Below are 13,556 nucleotides of genomic sequence, written 5' to 3'. Positions count from 1 at the left end.
AGGAGGTTAGAGAGGAGATTCCCTCTGAGGTGTGGTCCAGCCAAGGAAGACTTGGGAGGTTCCTTCTGCTCCCAATGTTCTGCAGTCTTGACCAACAACCCCATTTCTCCCATTGCTCCAATCTCCCCCTCTCTCCAACACACTCACACCCCAAATCCCAAGAACAGCCCATCCACATCCCTAGAGGCTGCCAAGACAGGAGGCCACACTGCTGTTTGTGCAGGAACCAATCTTTTTATTGATGGGCTGGCTAGGAGTGGTCAGCCCCAGAGAGGAAGCTTGAAGTCCAGTGGAGGGGGAGGAGTCTGATTCAGCATGGGGTCCCAGGGCCTGGAAGATGGAAGAGCAGTCAGAGAGAGGGTTTCTCTTGTGAGTTTGTCCAGCTGCTGGTAGAAAAGAAGGATAATGATTAGATCCAAAGGCAGCTGGTCCAGAAGCCTTCAGCTCATCACAGGATCACAGGATGTCAAAGGATCTATAACTTTATATGTATATAAAACTGGGTATGACTTTAATTTTCTTTTTTAAACCCTTCCCCCTTAGAATCAATACTGTGTATTGGCTCCAAGGCAGAAGGGTGGTAAGGGCTAGGCAATGGGGATCAAGTGACTTGCCCAGGGTCACACAGCTGGGAAGTGTCTGAGACCAGATTTGAACCCAGGACCTCCCATCTCTAAGCCTGGCTCTCAATCCACTGAGCCATTTAGCTTCTCCCTAGAGGATAACTTTAAAAAGATCAGGAGCTCCAAGGATTGGGGAAACCTTTGTTGCAACATAGTGACTCATGTCAGACTTAAGGTAAAGGCAAATATCCTTCCAATTTTAAGTGGCACGGGCTGCCCTTTTTTAATGGGTTTCTGCCTCACTGAAAATATTCAAGAGAAGTCACTCAATGAGCACTTGTTGGGGATGTTGGAGAGGGACACCCATTGCCCACACATCAGCCTCTGAGGACTCTTCCAATTGTGAGTTTCTATAATACCTTTTGGCACATTCTTTCCTTCTCTTTGGGCCCCAGTTTACTCCTCTGTAAAAAGGGGATAGCGCAGTATATTGAAAAGAACACTGGTTTGGAATCAAAAGACTTGAGTTCAAATGCTGCCCCTGCTCCTTAATCTACCTGTGGCACCTTTAGAGAATCATCACTTCTCTGGGCTTTACTTTTCCCTTCTGTAAAGAGATGGCATTGGACCAGCTCTGGTCTATTTTCTTGTTGTTGTTCAGTCCTTTCAATCATATCTAACTCTTCATGATCTCATTTGGCGTTTTATTGGCAAAGATCCTGGAGTAGTTTACCATTTCCTTCTCTAGTTCAATTTACAGATGAGGAAACTGAGGTAAATAGAGTTAAATGACTTGGTAAGGATTGAACTGCTAAGAAGTGTCTGGGGCTAGATTTGAACTCAGATCTTCTTGACTATCCACTTTGCCTTCTGGCTTACTTGAATTATTGATTTTACAGATATAGAAAGAACAAGAGATTTGGTGGCTTATCCAAGATCACCCAGAAAGTAGGAGAATCAAAATCTAAAGCCAGCTCTTCTGACTCCAAACCCAACATTCTTTGTACTATACCAACCTGGCTGTGGGACCCTGGCCAAGTCACTTCCCCTCTCTGAGTCTCAGCTTTATTCCTTATGAGAGGGGCATATTTTATATATTATATGAAGGCTTAGATGCCTTTCTCTCCCTAATTCAGTGAAGTATTATCAGTATTGTGCTTTGTAAATTATATAACTTTATGTAAAGTTATATAAACTATATAACTATAAAACAATACACTTAAGTGAGTTGTGACCCTGAGGCTGGTCCTTTCCTTCCAAAACTGGGCAGTTACAACAAAGATGGCAAGTGGCTCAAGGGAAGTGTCCACTTGAGGCAATCTGGCCATCCTTACTTATACTGATCTTCAGTTAATAATCGCTATCATTTATGCAGCACTATAAGGTTTATAAATCCATTCGTGTATATTATTTCATTTGATACTCATGATAACCTTGTTAGCTGCTATTATTCCCATTTTATAGATGAGGAAATGGAGACGGGTGAAATGGTTTGTTGACAGTCAGAAACTAAGTGCTTGATGCAGGATTTGAATTCAGGTCTTCCTGATTCCAAGTCCAGATCACTATATACTATGCTACCTCAGTAACTGAGCTAAGGGTCACATTTGGCTATAGTCAGGTACACAGATCTAGTGACCTACTGGAGGGCAGCTCAGTGGATACAACAATGAGACTGGAGTCAGGAAGACCTGAGTTCAAATTTTGCCTTAAGTTGGTATTGGCCGTGTGACCTTGGGCAAGTCACTTACACTGTTTGCCTTGGAGGTGGCTAGATGTCAGTAGACACAGCACTGGCCCTGGAATCAGGAAGACCTGAATTCAAATTCAGCTGTAGACACTCACTAGCTATGTGATCCTGGACAGGTCAATTTGCTTCTATTTGCCTTAATCTACCAAAGAAGAAAATGGCAAACCACTTCTGTATCTTTGCTAAGAAAACCCCCTTGAGGGTCTCGAAGAGTCAGACAGGATGGAACAAAATAACTTACCAATTCATGGGTACAAAAACTATTTCTTGGTCAAATTAATCAAGTCCCTGTTTGTTAAGCACTTTCCTCACCAGCCTGTAAGGTAGGTAGTTCAGGTATTGTTATCGTCATTTTCCAGATGAAGATCCGAGCCCCAGGGGTATAAGGGACTTGCCCAGAGTCACAGGGCAAGGCAGGGACAGCGACAGATTTGGAACAAGTTCTTCTGGCTACAAGTCTGGTTCAGACAGGCCCCATTTGAAGGTGAGGCCACCTGTGAGACACTGAGGTAGTAGAGGCTGGGAGTTACAAGTAGCCCCCCCAGAGGAAGAAATCGGCTAAAGCTTCAGCTGGCTAAAACTCCCATCCCAGGGAAGTAGCAGAGCCAAAACCCCTCCTCACACAGATCTCTCTGACTGATCATAGCCCCTGGGGTTAGAGACTTTAGTGGTCACTGGAACCCCACCCCCATGAAGAACCTGAGGCCCAGCAAAGTTAAGGGACTGCCTCAAGGTCACGGTGTGAGACCATGATTCAAACTCCAAAGTCTGGGTTTGAACCCAGGTGCTCTCACTCCATCTCTCTCTTGTTTTAAATCCTTCCTTTCTGAGCTGCTGGAGTCAGAGTGCAGATGAAAGCTTAGCATCTTTCAACTGTTTATTTGGGTTTGGGTTTGTGGGGTTTGGTTTTATAAGATTACTCACAAAAACAAACAATATGGAAATATGCTTTGCCTGATAATACATGCATAACCCAGATCGAATCGCCTGCCAGCACTGGGAGAGGGAAGGGAAATAAATCATATAATCATATAATTTAGGAAAACTTGGGTGGAAGTTTGTTATTATATATATATATGGCTCAGTGGATTGAGAGCCAGGCCTAGAGACAGGAGGTCCTGGGTTCAAATCTGGCCTCAGATACTTCTCAGCTGTATGACCCTGGACAAGTCACTTAATCCCCATTGCCTAGCCCTTACCATAAGCTCTTTTGCCTTGGAACCAATACACAGTATTGATTCTAAAATGGAAGATAAGGGGTTAAATATATATTCATTATAATTTATATATTATATTTATAAATATGGTTAATTATAAATTAATTATTCTGTTAATGTTCTATAATTAATTTAAATAAAATATATTCTATTTGGAAATATAACTATATATTTATTATATTTTATATATATATATATGTAAACCTTTATTTTCTGTCTTAGTAACAATCTAAGACAGAAGGACAAAGGCTAGCTAATTGGGGTTAAGTGACTTGCCCAGGTTCATACAGCTAGGAAGTGTCTGAGGTTGGATTTGAACCCAAGTCCTCCTGCCTCTGGGCCTGGTGCTCTAGCTGTCCCTTACTCCATATTTCATTGCAATTTTCTACTATATCATTCCACCTGGTTCTCTCAGCCCACAAGGGCTCCCTATGTCCCCTGAGACAAGAATTCCTCCTTGGCTCTTTCCAAAGGAAAAAAATCTGAAACTGGAAAATGGGTTTTTTCCTAAACCCATTTCCAATTCTTTATTCCCATTGGAATTCTCCCAGCATTGTCTCGAGACCTTCCCCCACCCCAAGAGCTATAGATTCCAATGAGATAACATCTGGAAAAGTTTCTAGTCCAATGCCTGATATGTTGTAAACACTGGGGGGGGGGGGGGGGGGAAGCTTATTCCCTCCCTCCCTTCATCCTTTCCTCCCCTCCCCTCCCCACCAGGATTTTCCCTTTCAGGGGGACCCAGCTCTTTGGCCAGCCCCTTTGCCTTCTTACCAACGACACCCACCCACCTCAGAAGATAGGTGTGACACAGGACAATTTTCCGCAGCCATTGAGGCAGCATTTGAGCTGGTCAGAACACTCGTTGTCCTCCTGACACTGATCATGGCACACACCGAGCTGAGAGATGCTGCTGTCAATCTGAGGGCAGGTCCCCTTCTTTTCTGAGGAAAGAACAAGAGGGAACAGAGCTCCTGAGCCTGAAGCCCAGGCAAGGCTGCACTTCAATCTCCCAAAGTTAGCGTGAGAAAGGGAAAGGTCTAGGGAAAGAACACTGGGCTTAGCATCAGAAAACAATGGAGTCACAGGCTGGTTCTGCCACTTACTGATTGTAAGGTCTGGGACAAGGTGCATCTCCTTTCTATGTCTCATTGCTTATAAAAATGAGGGGGTTGGGGAAGTTGGGTGGCTCAAAGTACAGAGAACCAGCTCCAGGATCTGGAGGTTCCAAGTTCAAACCTGGCTTCAGAAACTTCTTACCTGTGTGACTCTGGACAAATCACTTAACCCCAATTGCCCTAGCTGCTCTTCTGTCTTAGAGCTGATATTAAGACAAAAGGTAGTATACATGTCAGACCTTTGGGAAGGGAAAGACTTTAAAACCAAGCAAGACATAGAAAGAGTCACAAAATATAAAATAAATAATTTCGACTACATCAAATTAAAAAGCTTTTGTACAAACAAAACCAATATAACTAAAATCATAAGGGAAGCAATAAATTGGGAAACGATCTTAATAAAAACCTCTGACAAAGGTCTAATTACTCAAATTTACAAAGAGCTAAATCAATTGTACAAAAAATCAAGCCATTCTCCAATTGATAAATGGGCAAGAGACATGAACAGGCAGTTTTCAGATAAAGAAATCAAAACTATTAATAAGCACATGAAAAAGTGTTCTAAATCTCTTAAAATCAGAGAGATGCAAATCAAAACAACTCTGAGGTACCACCTCACACCTAGCAGATTGGCTAACATAACAGCAAAGGAAAGTAATGAAGGCTGGAGGGGATGTGGCAAAGTAGGGACACTAATGCATTGTTGGTGGAGTTGTGAATTGATCCAACCATTCTGGAGGGCAATTTGGAACTATGTCCAAAGGGTGATAAAATACTGTCTGCCCTTTGATCCAGCCATAGCACTGCTGGGTTTGTACCCCAAAGAGATAATAAGGAAAAAGACTTGTACAAGAATATTCATAGCTGTGCTCTTTGTGGTGGCCAAAAATTGGAAAATGAGGGGATGCCCTTCAATTGGGGAATGGCTGAACAAATTGTGGTATCTGTTGGTGATGGAATACTATTGTGCTCAAAGGAATAATAAAGTGGAGGAATTCCATGGAGTCTAGAACAACCTCCAGGAAGTGATGCAGAGTGAGAGGAGCAAACCAGGAAATCATTATACCCAGAGACTGATACACTGTGGTACAATCGAAGGTAATGGACTTCTCCATTAGTGTCAATTTAGTGTCCCTGAACAATCTGCAGGGTCTAAAAAATACTATCCACAAGCAGAGGATAAACTGTGGGAGTAAAAACACCGCTGAAAAGCAACTGCTTTACTGCAGGGGCTGAGGGGAAATGACTGAGGAGAGACTCTAAATGAACACCCTAGTGCAAATACCAACAACATGGAAATGGGTTTGAATCAAGAACACATGTGATACCCAATGGAATCGTGTGTCGGCTATGGGAGAGGGGATGGGAGGGGGGCGGGGGGAGGAAAAGAAAATGATTTTTGTTTCCAATGAATAATGTTTGTAAATGACCAAATAAAATAATGTTTTAAAAAAAAAGACAAAAGGTAAGGGCTGTTTCTTTGTTTTTAAACCCTAACCTTCCATCTTAGAATCAATACTGTGTATTGATTCCAAGGCAGAAGAGTGGTAAGGGCTAGGCAATGGGGATTAAGTGACTTACCCAGGGTCACACAGCTAGGAAGTATCTGAGGCCAGATTTGAACTCAGGACTTCCCATATCTAGGCCTGGCTCTAGAGGGTTTTTTTTTTTAATGAATGTTTAAAAAATCATCATCATCGTCATAAATCATTTTGTCAGAGCTGCTTTCCTGAGTCATGATGCCTGCCTAATATAAGTTTAAGGTATTCAGGAAGTCACCCCTACATCCCCCAAATTCTGATTCTACTAGTACCCTGATTACTGATCCTTGTTCCCAGGAGATAGTACCTTTTATCCCAGAGGCAGAAATAAGTCCAAAAAAGTCAATCCCTCAAAAGACCCACTGATGGATACTGTTACAGAAAAACAGAAAGAGAATCCCTACTCTCAAAGAGGTCCCAGTCTAAGAGAGCAAGTCAATACATAAAGGGTTAGCAATAGATGAGCTGATAGTAAAGCCTCTCCTAGAAAAGATTTGGGTAGATGAGGGCACAAGAAATTGTAGGGTTTATAAACAGAATTCTGGATTTGTCATCCAAAAACAAGTCCTGCCCTGTCTAGGTTAATAAACAAGAGTGGCCTTGGGCAAGTCATTTTCCTTTTCTTGATTTCATAAAATGAAGAGATTGGATGAGATAATATCTAACATTCCATCCAGTTCCACCATTCTGTGTTCTAAATTCTAGTCTTTTTTTATCCTCCAACATTCTAGGACCATCACTTTATAAGGGGCCCAAGTCAAGGTCACTTCACTCCTGATTCCATTCCTAACCTCTGCCTTTTTCTAGAATCTCCCCTTCTACCTCCACGTTCCAGCTGCCCTTTATGTATTACTTCCCCTGCCCCATTAGAATGTAAGATCCTTGAGGGCAGGACCCATTTTTCTGTGTTTTATATCCCACGTTACCTAAAACAGTTCCTGGACCACAGCAATAAATGCTTTCCCTATCTATCCTCCGAGGGTTGTCAAGGTGGAACAAGCAGCACTTCGGGTATGGGTGGAGATCTGAAAGATAATCTGTGTCTCCTTCACAGTATTGCTACGAGTCAACCCTATCTTTATTTGTTCATTCATTGGACAGTTTTTTAGCACTCAGTTTGCAAACCACTGTGCTAGGTTCTCTTCTCTCCCCACAGCACAGAAAAGGACAGGCTGATTGATTGGCTGGATTGTTAGCTTATAGATTTAGAACTGGAAAGGATCTAAGAAGCCATTGGATCTCCCAACCCTCCCTTTATAGATGAGAAAGACTGAAAAACAGAGAGGACAAGTACTTTGCAGAGAATCACACAGTAACGGAGGGAGGATGAGAACCTACTGTTCTGACTCAGGCCATTGTTCTTTCTCCTCCCTAAGCCTTCCAGTTTACTTGGTATTTACTTATCTATAGTTCTCAGTTAAAATGTACACACCTGGAAGGCAGAAGCTGTTTATATTTTGAAATCTTCCGTGCTCAGCATAGCAGCTTGAATGTAGCAAGTATTTAATATATGCTTGGGGGGCAGCAGGGAGAAGTAACTAGGTAACAGTGGATAGAGAGTCAGGCCTGGAGCCAGGAGGACCTGGGATCAAATTTGACCTTAGACACTTCCCAGCTTTGTGACCCTGGGCAAGTCACTTAACCCCCATTGCCTAGCCCTTACTGCTCTTCTGTCTTGGAGCTGATACAAAGTACTGATTCTAAGATGGAAGGCAAGAATTTAATTAAAATTTTTTTTCTTCTTAAAAACTGCTACTAACAGAAGGTAAATGTTTGGTTTTGTTTTTAATGTTTATGACATTGATTTATGTTCTTCAGAACTAACCCTTCTAGTTCCTCAGAGCTAGCTCTTCTCTTTAGGTAGCTATCACAGAGAGTCAAAGGGAGAGACCTCTGCCTGGTCCCTTTGCATAAGAGGGCTGTTGTGAAAATCACAAGATCACAATAAAGGTCAAGAATGGCACTTCCATAGGGCCTTAGGTTACATAGCAAATAGGCATTTTTAAAAAATATTTTTTAATCCTCAGGCTTCCAAGGTTGTATTTATTATCCCATTTTACAGATGAGGAAATAGAGACTTGGGAAGATTAAAATCTCAGCTGATTAATAGCAATGTAAATAGCAAATCTACAACTGATTCAAAAGTCCTAAAGGGACAGAGACAGGGATTGGACCCATGATTCCTTTGGTTTAGAGAGGTCCTGGTGAGGAACTTCTCCAGTGCATATCATTGGCCCCTTTCCTCTGCAATTTAAAACCTTAGAGAGGGGCAGCTGGGTGGCCCAGTGGATTGAGAGTCAGACCCAGTGTTGGGAGGTTCTGGGTTCAAATGTGACCTCAGACACTTCCTAGCTGTGTGACCCTGGGCAAGTCATTTAACCCCAATTACCTAGGCTTTACTGCTCTTCTGCCTTAAAACTAATACACAGGATTGCTTTAAGATAGAAGGTAAGGGTTTAAAAAAAACTTAAGAGAAATGCCTGGATAAGTGGGCAGGACTTGATCTGAGGTCCTTGAGGAGGGCTCTCTCGCACACTACACTATGATGCCTCTCCTATACAGGTGAAAAGCACTATATAAATGGGGTGGGAAGAGGCACAATTCAAATTCTAAGCAAGTAAAGACCTCCTACCATCCTAGAATGCAAGGTCCAGAGTCAGGGATTGACTAGTAAGGGATGGGGCACCTGGGCCTCTCCCTGGGATTGGCATCATGCCCGTCCTGGTACAGCAAAGGCTGTAATGTTACAGTAACTATGAAATGACTCTCCTGGGTGGGGCAGCTCAAAGACTAGCCCCTGGTGGTTTATGGTGGGGACATCTGGACATGGCCAGGGGCAACCTAGAGCAGAGCTTCTGAGGGGCATTGCTTGCTTGCTTCCAAGAATCCTAATTCTTAGCAAGGGCTTCCCTTTCCTCAGGAGCAGGAACTCAGAGGTCAAGCTGCATTGAACATCAAGAATGGGGAAGAACCTTCAAAGCCCCTCACTGATATCTATGCTCATCCCATCCACTGTAGATCCCCATAGCATGCACACTCATGCAGGAGTGCATGCACATACACACACACACCACAACACACTTACCTTCTATCAGTTCATTCACATATACTTACATGCTCTAAGTTATCCACATGCAGCCCTGGCAGCCCTCTGCCAATACCACCTACATATATACAGCCGGTTATCTAAACTTGTACCGGATCCAACAACCATTAATACGCACACAGATGTGCCTGTTCACACCTAAGCACTCCTTCCCACTCACTCATCTGTATACTTCCTCCCCCAATCATCGATATGCCTGCAGTCACTCAGAAACTCACAAATGAGCTCATTCTCCCCAGTTAGGTTAAGAGGATGCCCTTTACATTTCCCAGGGCCAGCATTGACAGAGAAGATCCTGCTCAGCCCAGGTCATAAGGAGACCTGATCTAGGATACGAAAGAGGTTCCTGACCTTAAGGTTGGGACCCACTTAATGCCAGGTTCCTTCCCTAGACTCAAGGGCTGACATTCCTGAGCTCCTCTTCATGCCTTTGGTATAGGGAGTTCCTATACCAGTTCCTATATAGTTCCTCTGGTGAGGAACCTTAGTTTACTCATCTTTACCTTAGAGACCACACAGTCTTTAACTCTGAAGAGGTGCTACAGAACCACCTTCTTTCTTCTGTCCCTCCCCTGTCTTCCAGGCCTAATTTTCTGTTGGTTTCAATCCCACTCCCAGCTTCTGGTTAACCTATAACTATCCCTAACCATTTAGCTTTGAGAAGACAGCTTGATGGAACAGAGAAAAAATGGACTTGACGTCCTGGACTTAGGCTCAAATCCCAACTCTGCCATTACATAAGATCATAGATTTAGAGCTAGAAGGGACCTTTGGGGGTCAGCTAGTCCAATCCCACTTTATAGTAGAGGAAATGAAGGTCTGTCTGAAGGTTGTAGGTGCCTTGGAGGGGTGGAAGTGTGGAGGGCTGGAGGGAACACTGGTATCTTCCTAGGAGGAGGTGGTGGCTTTTATAATCAATATAACTAGGTGACTTGCCTCATTTCATCTGTACTCTCCTTCAGGGAGTCCTCCCATCACTCTTGTCTATTTTAGAGCCTTCCCTCAATGTCCCTGCCCCAGCCCTTCACTGTCCAAGAATGGGAATTGAGAGAATAGGGAAAATGAAGTTCAGGATGAAAGGATGGGGAACCCATGAGTCCCTTGGTACTGAGTATTCAATTCAATCTAACTAGCATTTATGAAGGGTTTTCTGTATGAACCTCACAGTGAGGGAGGCTCTGGTGAATACAGACACAGAAAAGGAATAATGCTGGCTGGTAACAGGGCAATCAGGCAAACCAGAGGTCCTCTGATTTCTGTTCTCTAACTTATTTTGGACCAATCATTCCTTTTGAGTTTCCTCTGCAAAATTAAGGGGTTAGCCAAATGATCACTACGAGGAAAATCATCCTTTTGTCTTTTCCTCCCCACAACTGGATCCTGATCCAGATCAGGTGTGCTTCTCCCTGGCCCCAGGACTCAGGGGATCCCAGAGCTGGGATCCCAACACTTTCCTGTGGGAGTTTGCGGTAGCGCTGAGCAGAACCCGCCGGTTCCAGCCAGTCCAAATGCCTCCAGCATGCCTTCCCCCCCCAGGTGTGTCCCCTCTCCACCCACCTTCCTAAGAACAATGTCCCAGCTGTGTGAGCCCGGAAACCGTCACGCACCAGAAGGTAAGAAGGGCTGTGCAGGGCTAGTCCAGGGGAGCCAGACTTGGTGTGGGGGTAAGGGTGTTTGTCGTGTTCTTCCCCCTGCTGGACCCTAGGAAGTGGTGGGGAGAGGAGGAAACAGACCTCCTAAACCCCTGCTCCTGCTGATGGAAGGCTGGGCTTGAGCCCCGGATAAGGAGACCCGGGACTGGGTGGACTCCAGTGCCCCGAGGGGCTCTGGGAGGGAGCAGCGGGCCGGTTACCATTGGGGACTATGCAGAAGGACGAGCAGCCCGCTGAGCAGCACTTCTGGTTGTAGGGACAGTCCATGTCGGAGACACATTCCACCCGGCAGTCTTTTCTCTCCGGCAGCTCTGGGCACACGCCTTCCTTTTCTGCTCCAGAGAGCAAAGGGAGGTCAGGAAGGGCCCCACCTACAGCTCGGAATCAGCGATCTCTGGCTTGAGGTCCAGGATTTCCCTCACCTCCTGTCCCCGGTACCCCAAAAGTTCTACTATACCTCCAGCTCCCAAGTACTTCACCTGCTGCCCCTGAGTCCCTCAGGTCTGACCCCCGCTCCTTTTCTACCCATACCCAGGGAGCCATTCTAAACCCTTGTCCCTCGTTTCTGCCTCCCCCCCTGCCCCCTGCATCTTTGGTCCCGGAGATCTCCCCTTCACCTCCCACCGACCCCGCAGTCTTGCGGGGTCCAGCGCTTTCGTTGCCCTTGGGAACTCTCCTTACCGAGGTACTCGCTGGTACTGTTCTGGCCGAAGGCAGGAGGCAAACCCAGGAAAAACAAGAGGAAGAGGCCGCCCAGGAACGCCAAGAAGGGGGTGAGCTTGCTTGCCATTACGGTGCTGCAAGAGATCTAGGTAAGACCTTCCCAGTGGGGGGATTTAAACAGGGAGAGCGGGAGGCACTGGGTGGAGGCGAGGGCGGGGAGAGGGCCAGCCGAGGGGAGGGGGACTGGGTGGGGGCAAGAGGATGGAGAGGTCCGGCTGCCACCTCATTCCATTTCACAATTCCCCAGGATCAGGTGTCGCTTTTGGCCCAGGTAGGAACCAGGAAATATAGTTCTGTGGCCGAGAGGTCTCATGCCCAGCATGGGCCCACCCCAGAGTCCCTGGAACCTGTATCAACCCTATTCACCTCGGGTTGGCACGCTCCGTCTCTATGCCATCCCTTGAGGGAAGAGATGTCAGGACACAGGTCCTAGACTCTGGCAGAGATGAAGTAAAATGTGTCAGGGCAATCACTCACTGACTGGGATTGAATCGAATGAATGCCAAGGTATTCCAGGATTCTAATCCCGGTCTCCTGAGACTTTTTCCCATTCCCAGGACCCCTGTGGGCTAGGAAAAAAAGGGAACCCTAGAGAAATAACTAGAATGGTGTAGGAATTAAGAAACAGCCCCAGTGAGGAGAGTAGAGATTCCGGTTCGCTGCGATTTAGTATTTTCGGGGAGCAGGGACACTGTCATGTGGTCCTGCGGAACAAGTTGGGGGATCATCAAAGGAAGGAGCTCAAGGAAGCTCCTCCCTACCCCTACTTCCCGCTCCGGTCTGCTTAGCCCCTGATTACCTCCAGGGACGCTGGGACATGCCAGCTCTGGGAGGGGCCGTTCCCACGGCAGCTAAGAGGTGACCTGATTGGGCTTATGTTTGTTCGGCGCTCAGGGAACAGTCAACATCTAAAGGGGGGAGGGAGGGGAGCGACAAGCCCAAGGAAGGCTTTCAGCTCCTGACCAGGGGCACACTTAGCCCCGGGGTTCCCGCAGGTAGGTTCCATTCTGTGGGCACTGACCAAGTGCTGCAAGAGGCGTCTCTCTGGGACCCTGTTGTTCTCCCTTCCTTCTGCGAAATCTCGGGATTTACTCCCCAACTCCGGAACCCAGAACCCAGACCCAGAGGCAACCAGTATTACATCCCAGGTGCTGCCCTACCTGATCTCACCCCTCCAACATAGAGATGGGGGTGGGGGGAGACAGAGAAGGGACATATATAGAATCAGTGTTTGGAGTGCAAAACCCCAGAGAATGGAGTTTACGGGGAACACCAGGAAGCTTTCTCTGTACGGCCCATCCTTTTCTAAAAACTCCCTGCTGCATCTTATTTTTTCCATTTTAATTAACTGATGCTACCTGGTAGCAGTCCCAACTTTTGTTGTCCTCAAATAGCTCCATCTTGGGAGGTCTCTTTGCTGCCTGTTGGGTTCAGGGTCCAGCACTAGATGCCTTTCCTTCCTGATGCCTCTTGTCTAATGGGGAACAAGATGCAAAGAGATAACTATAATACATGTTACATAGTAAGTTCCTTAAAGAGTTTATGTGAGCTTCAGTTCTCCACTTTAAAAAACAAAATAAAACAAAAAACAAACCCAAACAAAACAAAACAAACAAACAAAACTTTTCCTTCTCTCTTAGAATGGATATAGGCTTCCAAAGGGGAAGAATGGTAAGAGCTAGGCAATGGAGGTTAAGAAGTCACTTAACCCTTACCACTCTTTTGCCTTAGAACCAATACACCTTATTGATTCTAAGATGAAAGTAAGGGAAGTAGGGAGAGGGGGAAGGGAGGGAGAGGGAGAGAGACAGAGACAGAGACAGAGAAACAGAATGAAAGAGACAGAGAGACAGAGATTTGCCCAGGATTACATAGCTAGGAAGAGT

General features: G+C 45.5%; 1 protein-coding gene across 2 annotated transcripts; it reads right to left on the bottom strand.

Annotated features, from left to right (window-relative positions):
* Positions 1-214: 214 nt before the first annotated feature.
* Positions 215-12,474, bottom strand: WFDC2 (WAP four-disulfide core domain 2). 2 transcript variants are annotated; one of them, XM_056813033.1, is made up of 4 exons: positions 11,629-12,474; positions 11,148-11,279; positions 4,322-4,474; positions 215-383 (listed from the first exon to the last, which is right to left on the bottom strand). In XM_056813033.1, the coding sequence occupies exons 1-3, from the start codon at positions 11,735-11,737 to the stop codon at positions 4,323-4,325; spliced, it is 393 nt and encodes a 130-aa protein (XP_056669011.1). In that variant the 5' UTR covers positions 11,738-12,474; the 3' UTR covers positions 215-383; position 4,322. The 2 variants fall into 2 exon arrangements, with proteins under 2 accessions (XP_056669011.1, XP_056669010.1); XM_056813032.1 differs by having other exon boundaries at positions 215-386; positions 11,629-12,457.
* Between the last annotated feature and the right edge of the window lie 1,082 nt (positions 12,475-13,556).

This window comes from Monodelphis domestica, chromosome 1, assembly GCF_027887165.1.
Source record: "Monodelphis domestica isolate mMonDom1 chromosome 1, mMonDom1.pri, whole genome shotgun sequence".
NCBI lineage: Eukaryota > Metazoa > Chordata > Mammalia > Didelphimorphia > Didelphidae > Monodelphis > Monodelphis domestica.
Note: the sequence above shows the minus strand (reverse complement) of the source record. Positions and strands in the feature narration are given on the sequence as shown.

Coding starts and splice junctions, on each gene's coding strand:
- WFDC2 (XM_056813033.1), bottom strand. CDS start 11,737: ATGGCAAGCAAGCTCACCCCCTTCTTGGCGTTCCTGGGCGGCCTCTTC. Junction 11,280..11,628: donor CAGTACCAGCGAGTACCTCG/GTAAGGAGAGTT, acceptor TCTCTGGAGCAG/AAAAGGAAGGCGTGTGCCCA. Junction 4,475..11,147: donor CTTCTGCATAGTCCCCAATG/GTAACCGGCCCG, acceptor TTCTTTCCTCAG/AAAAGAAGGGGACCTGCCCT.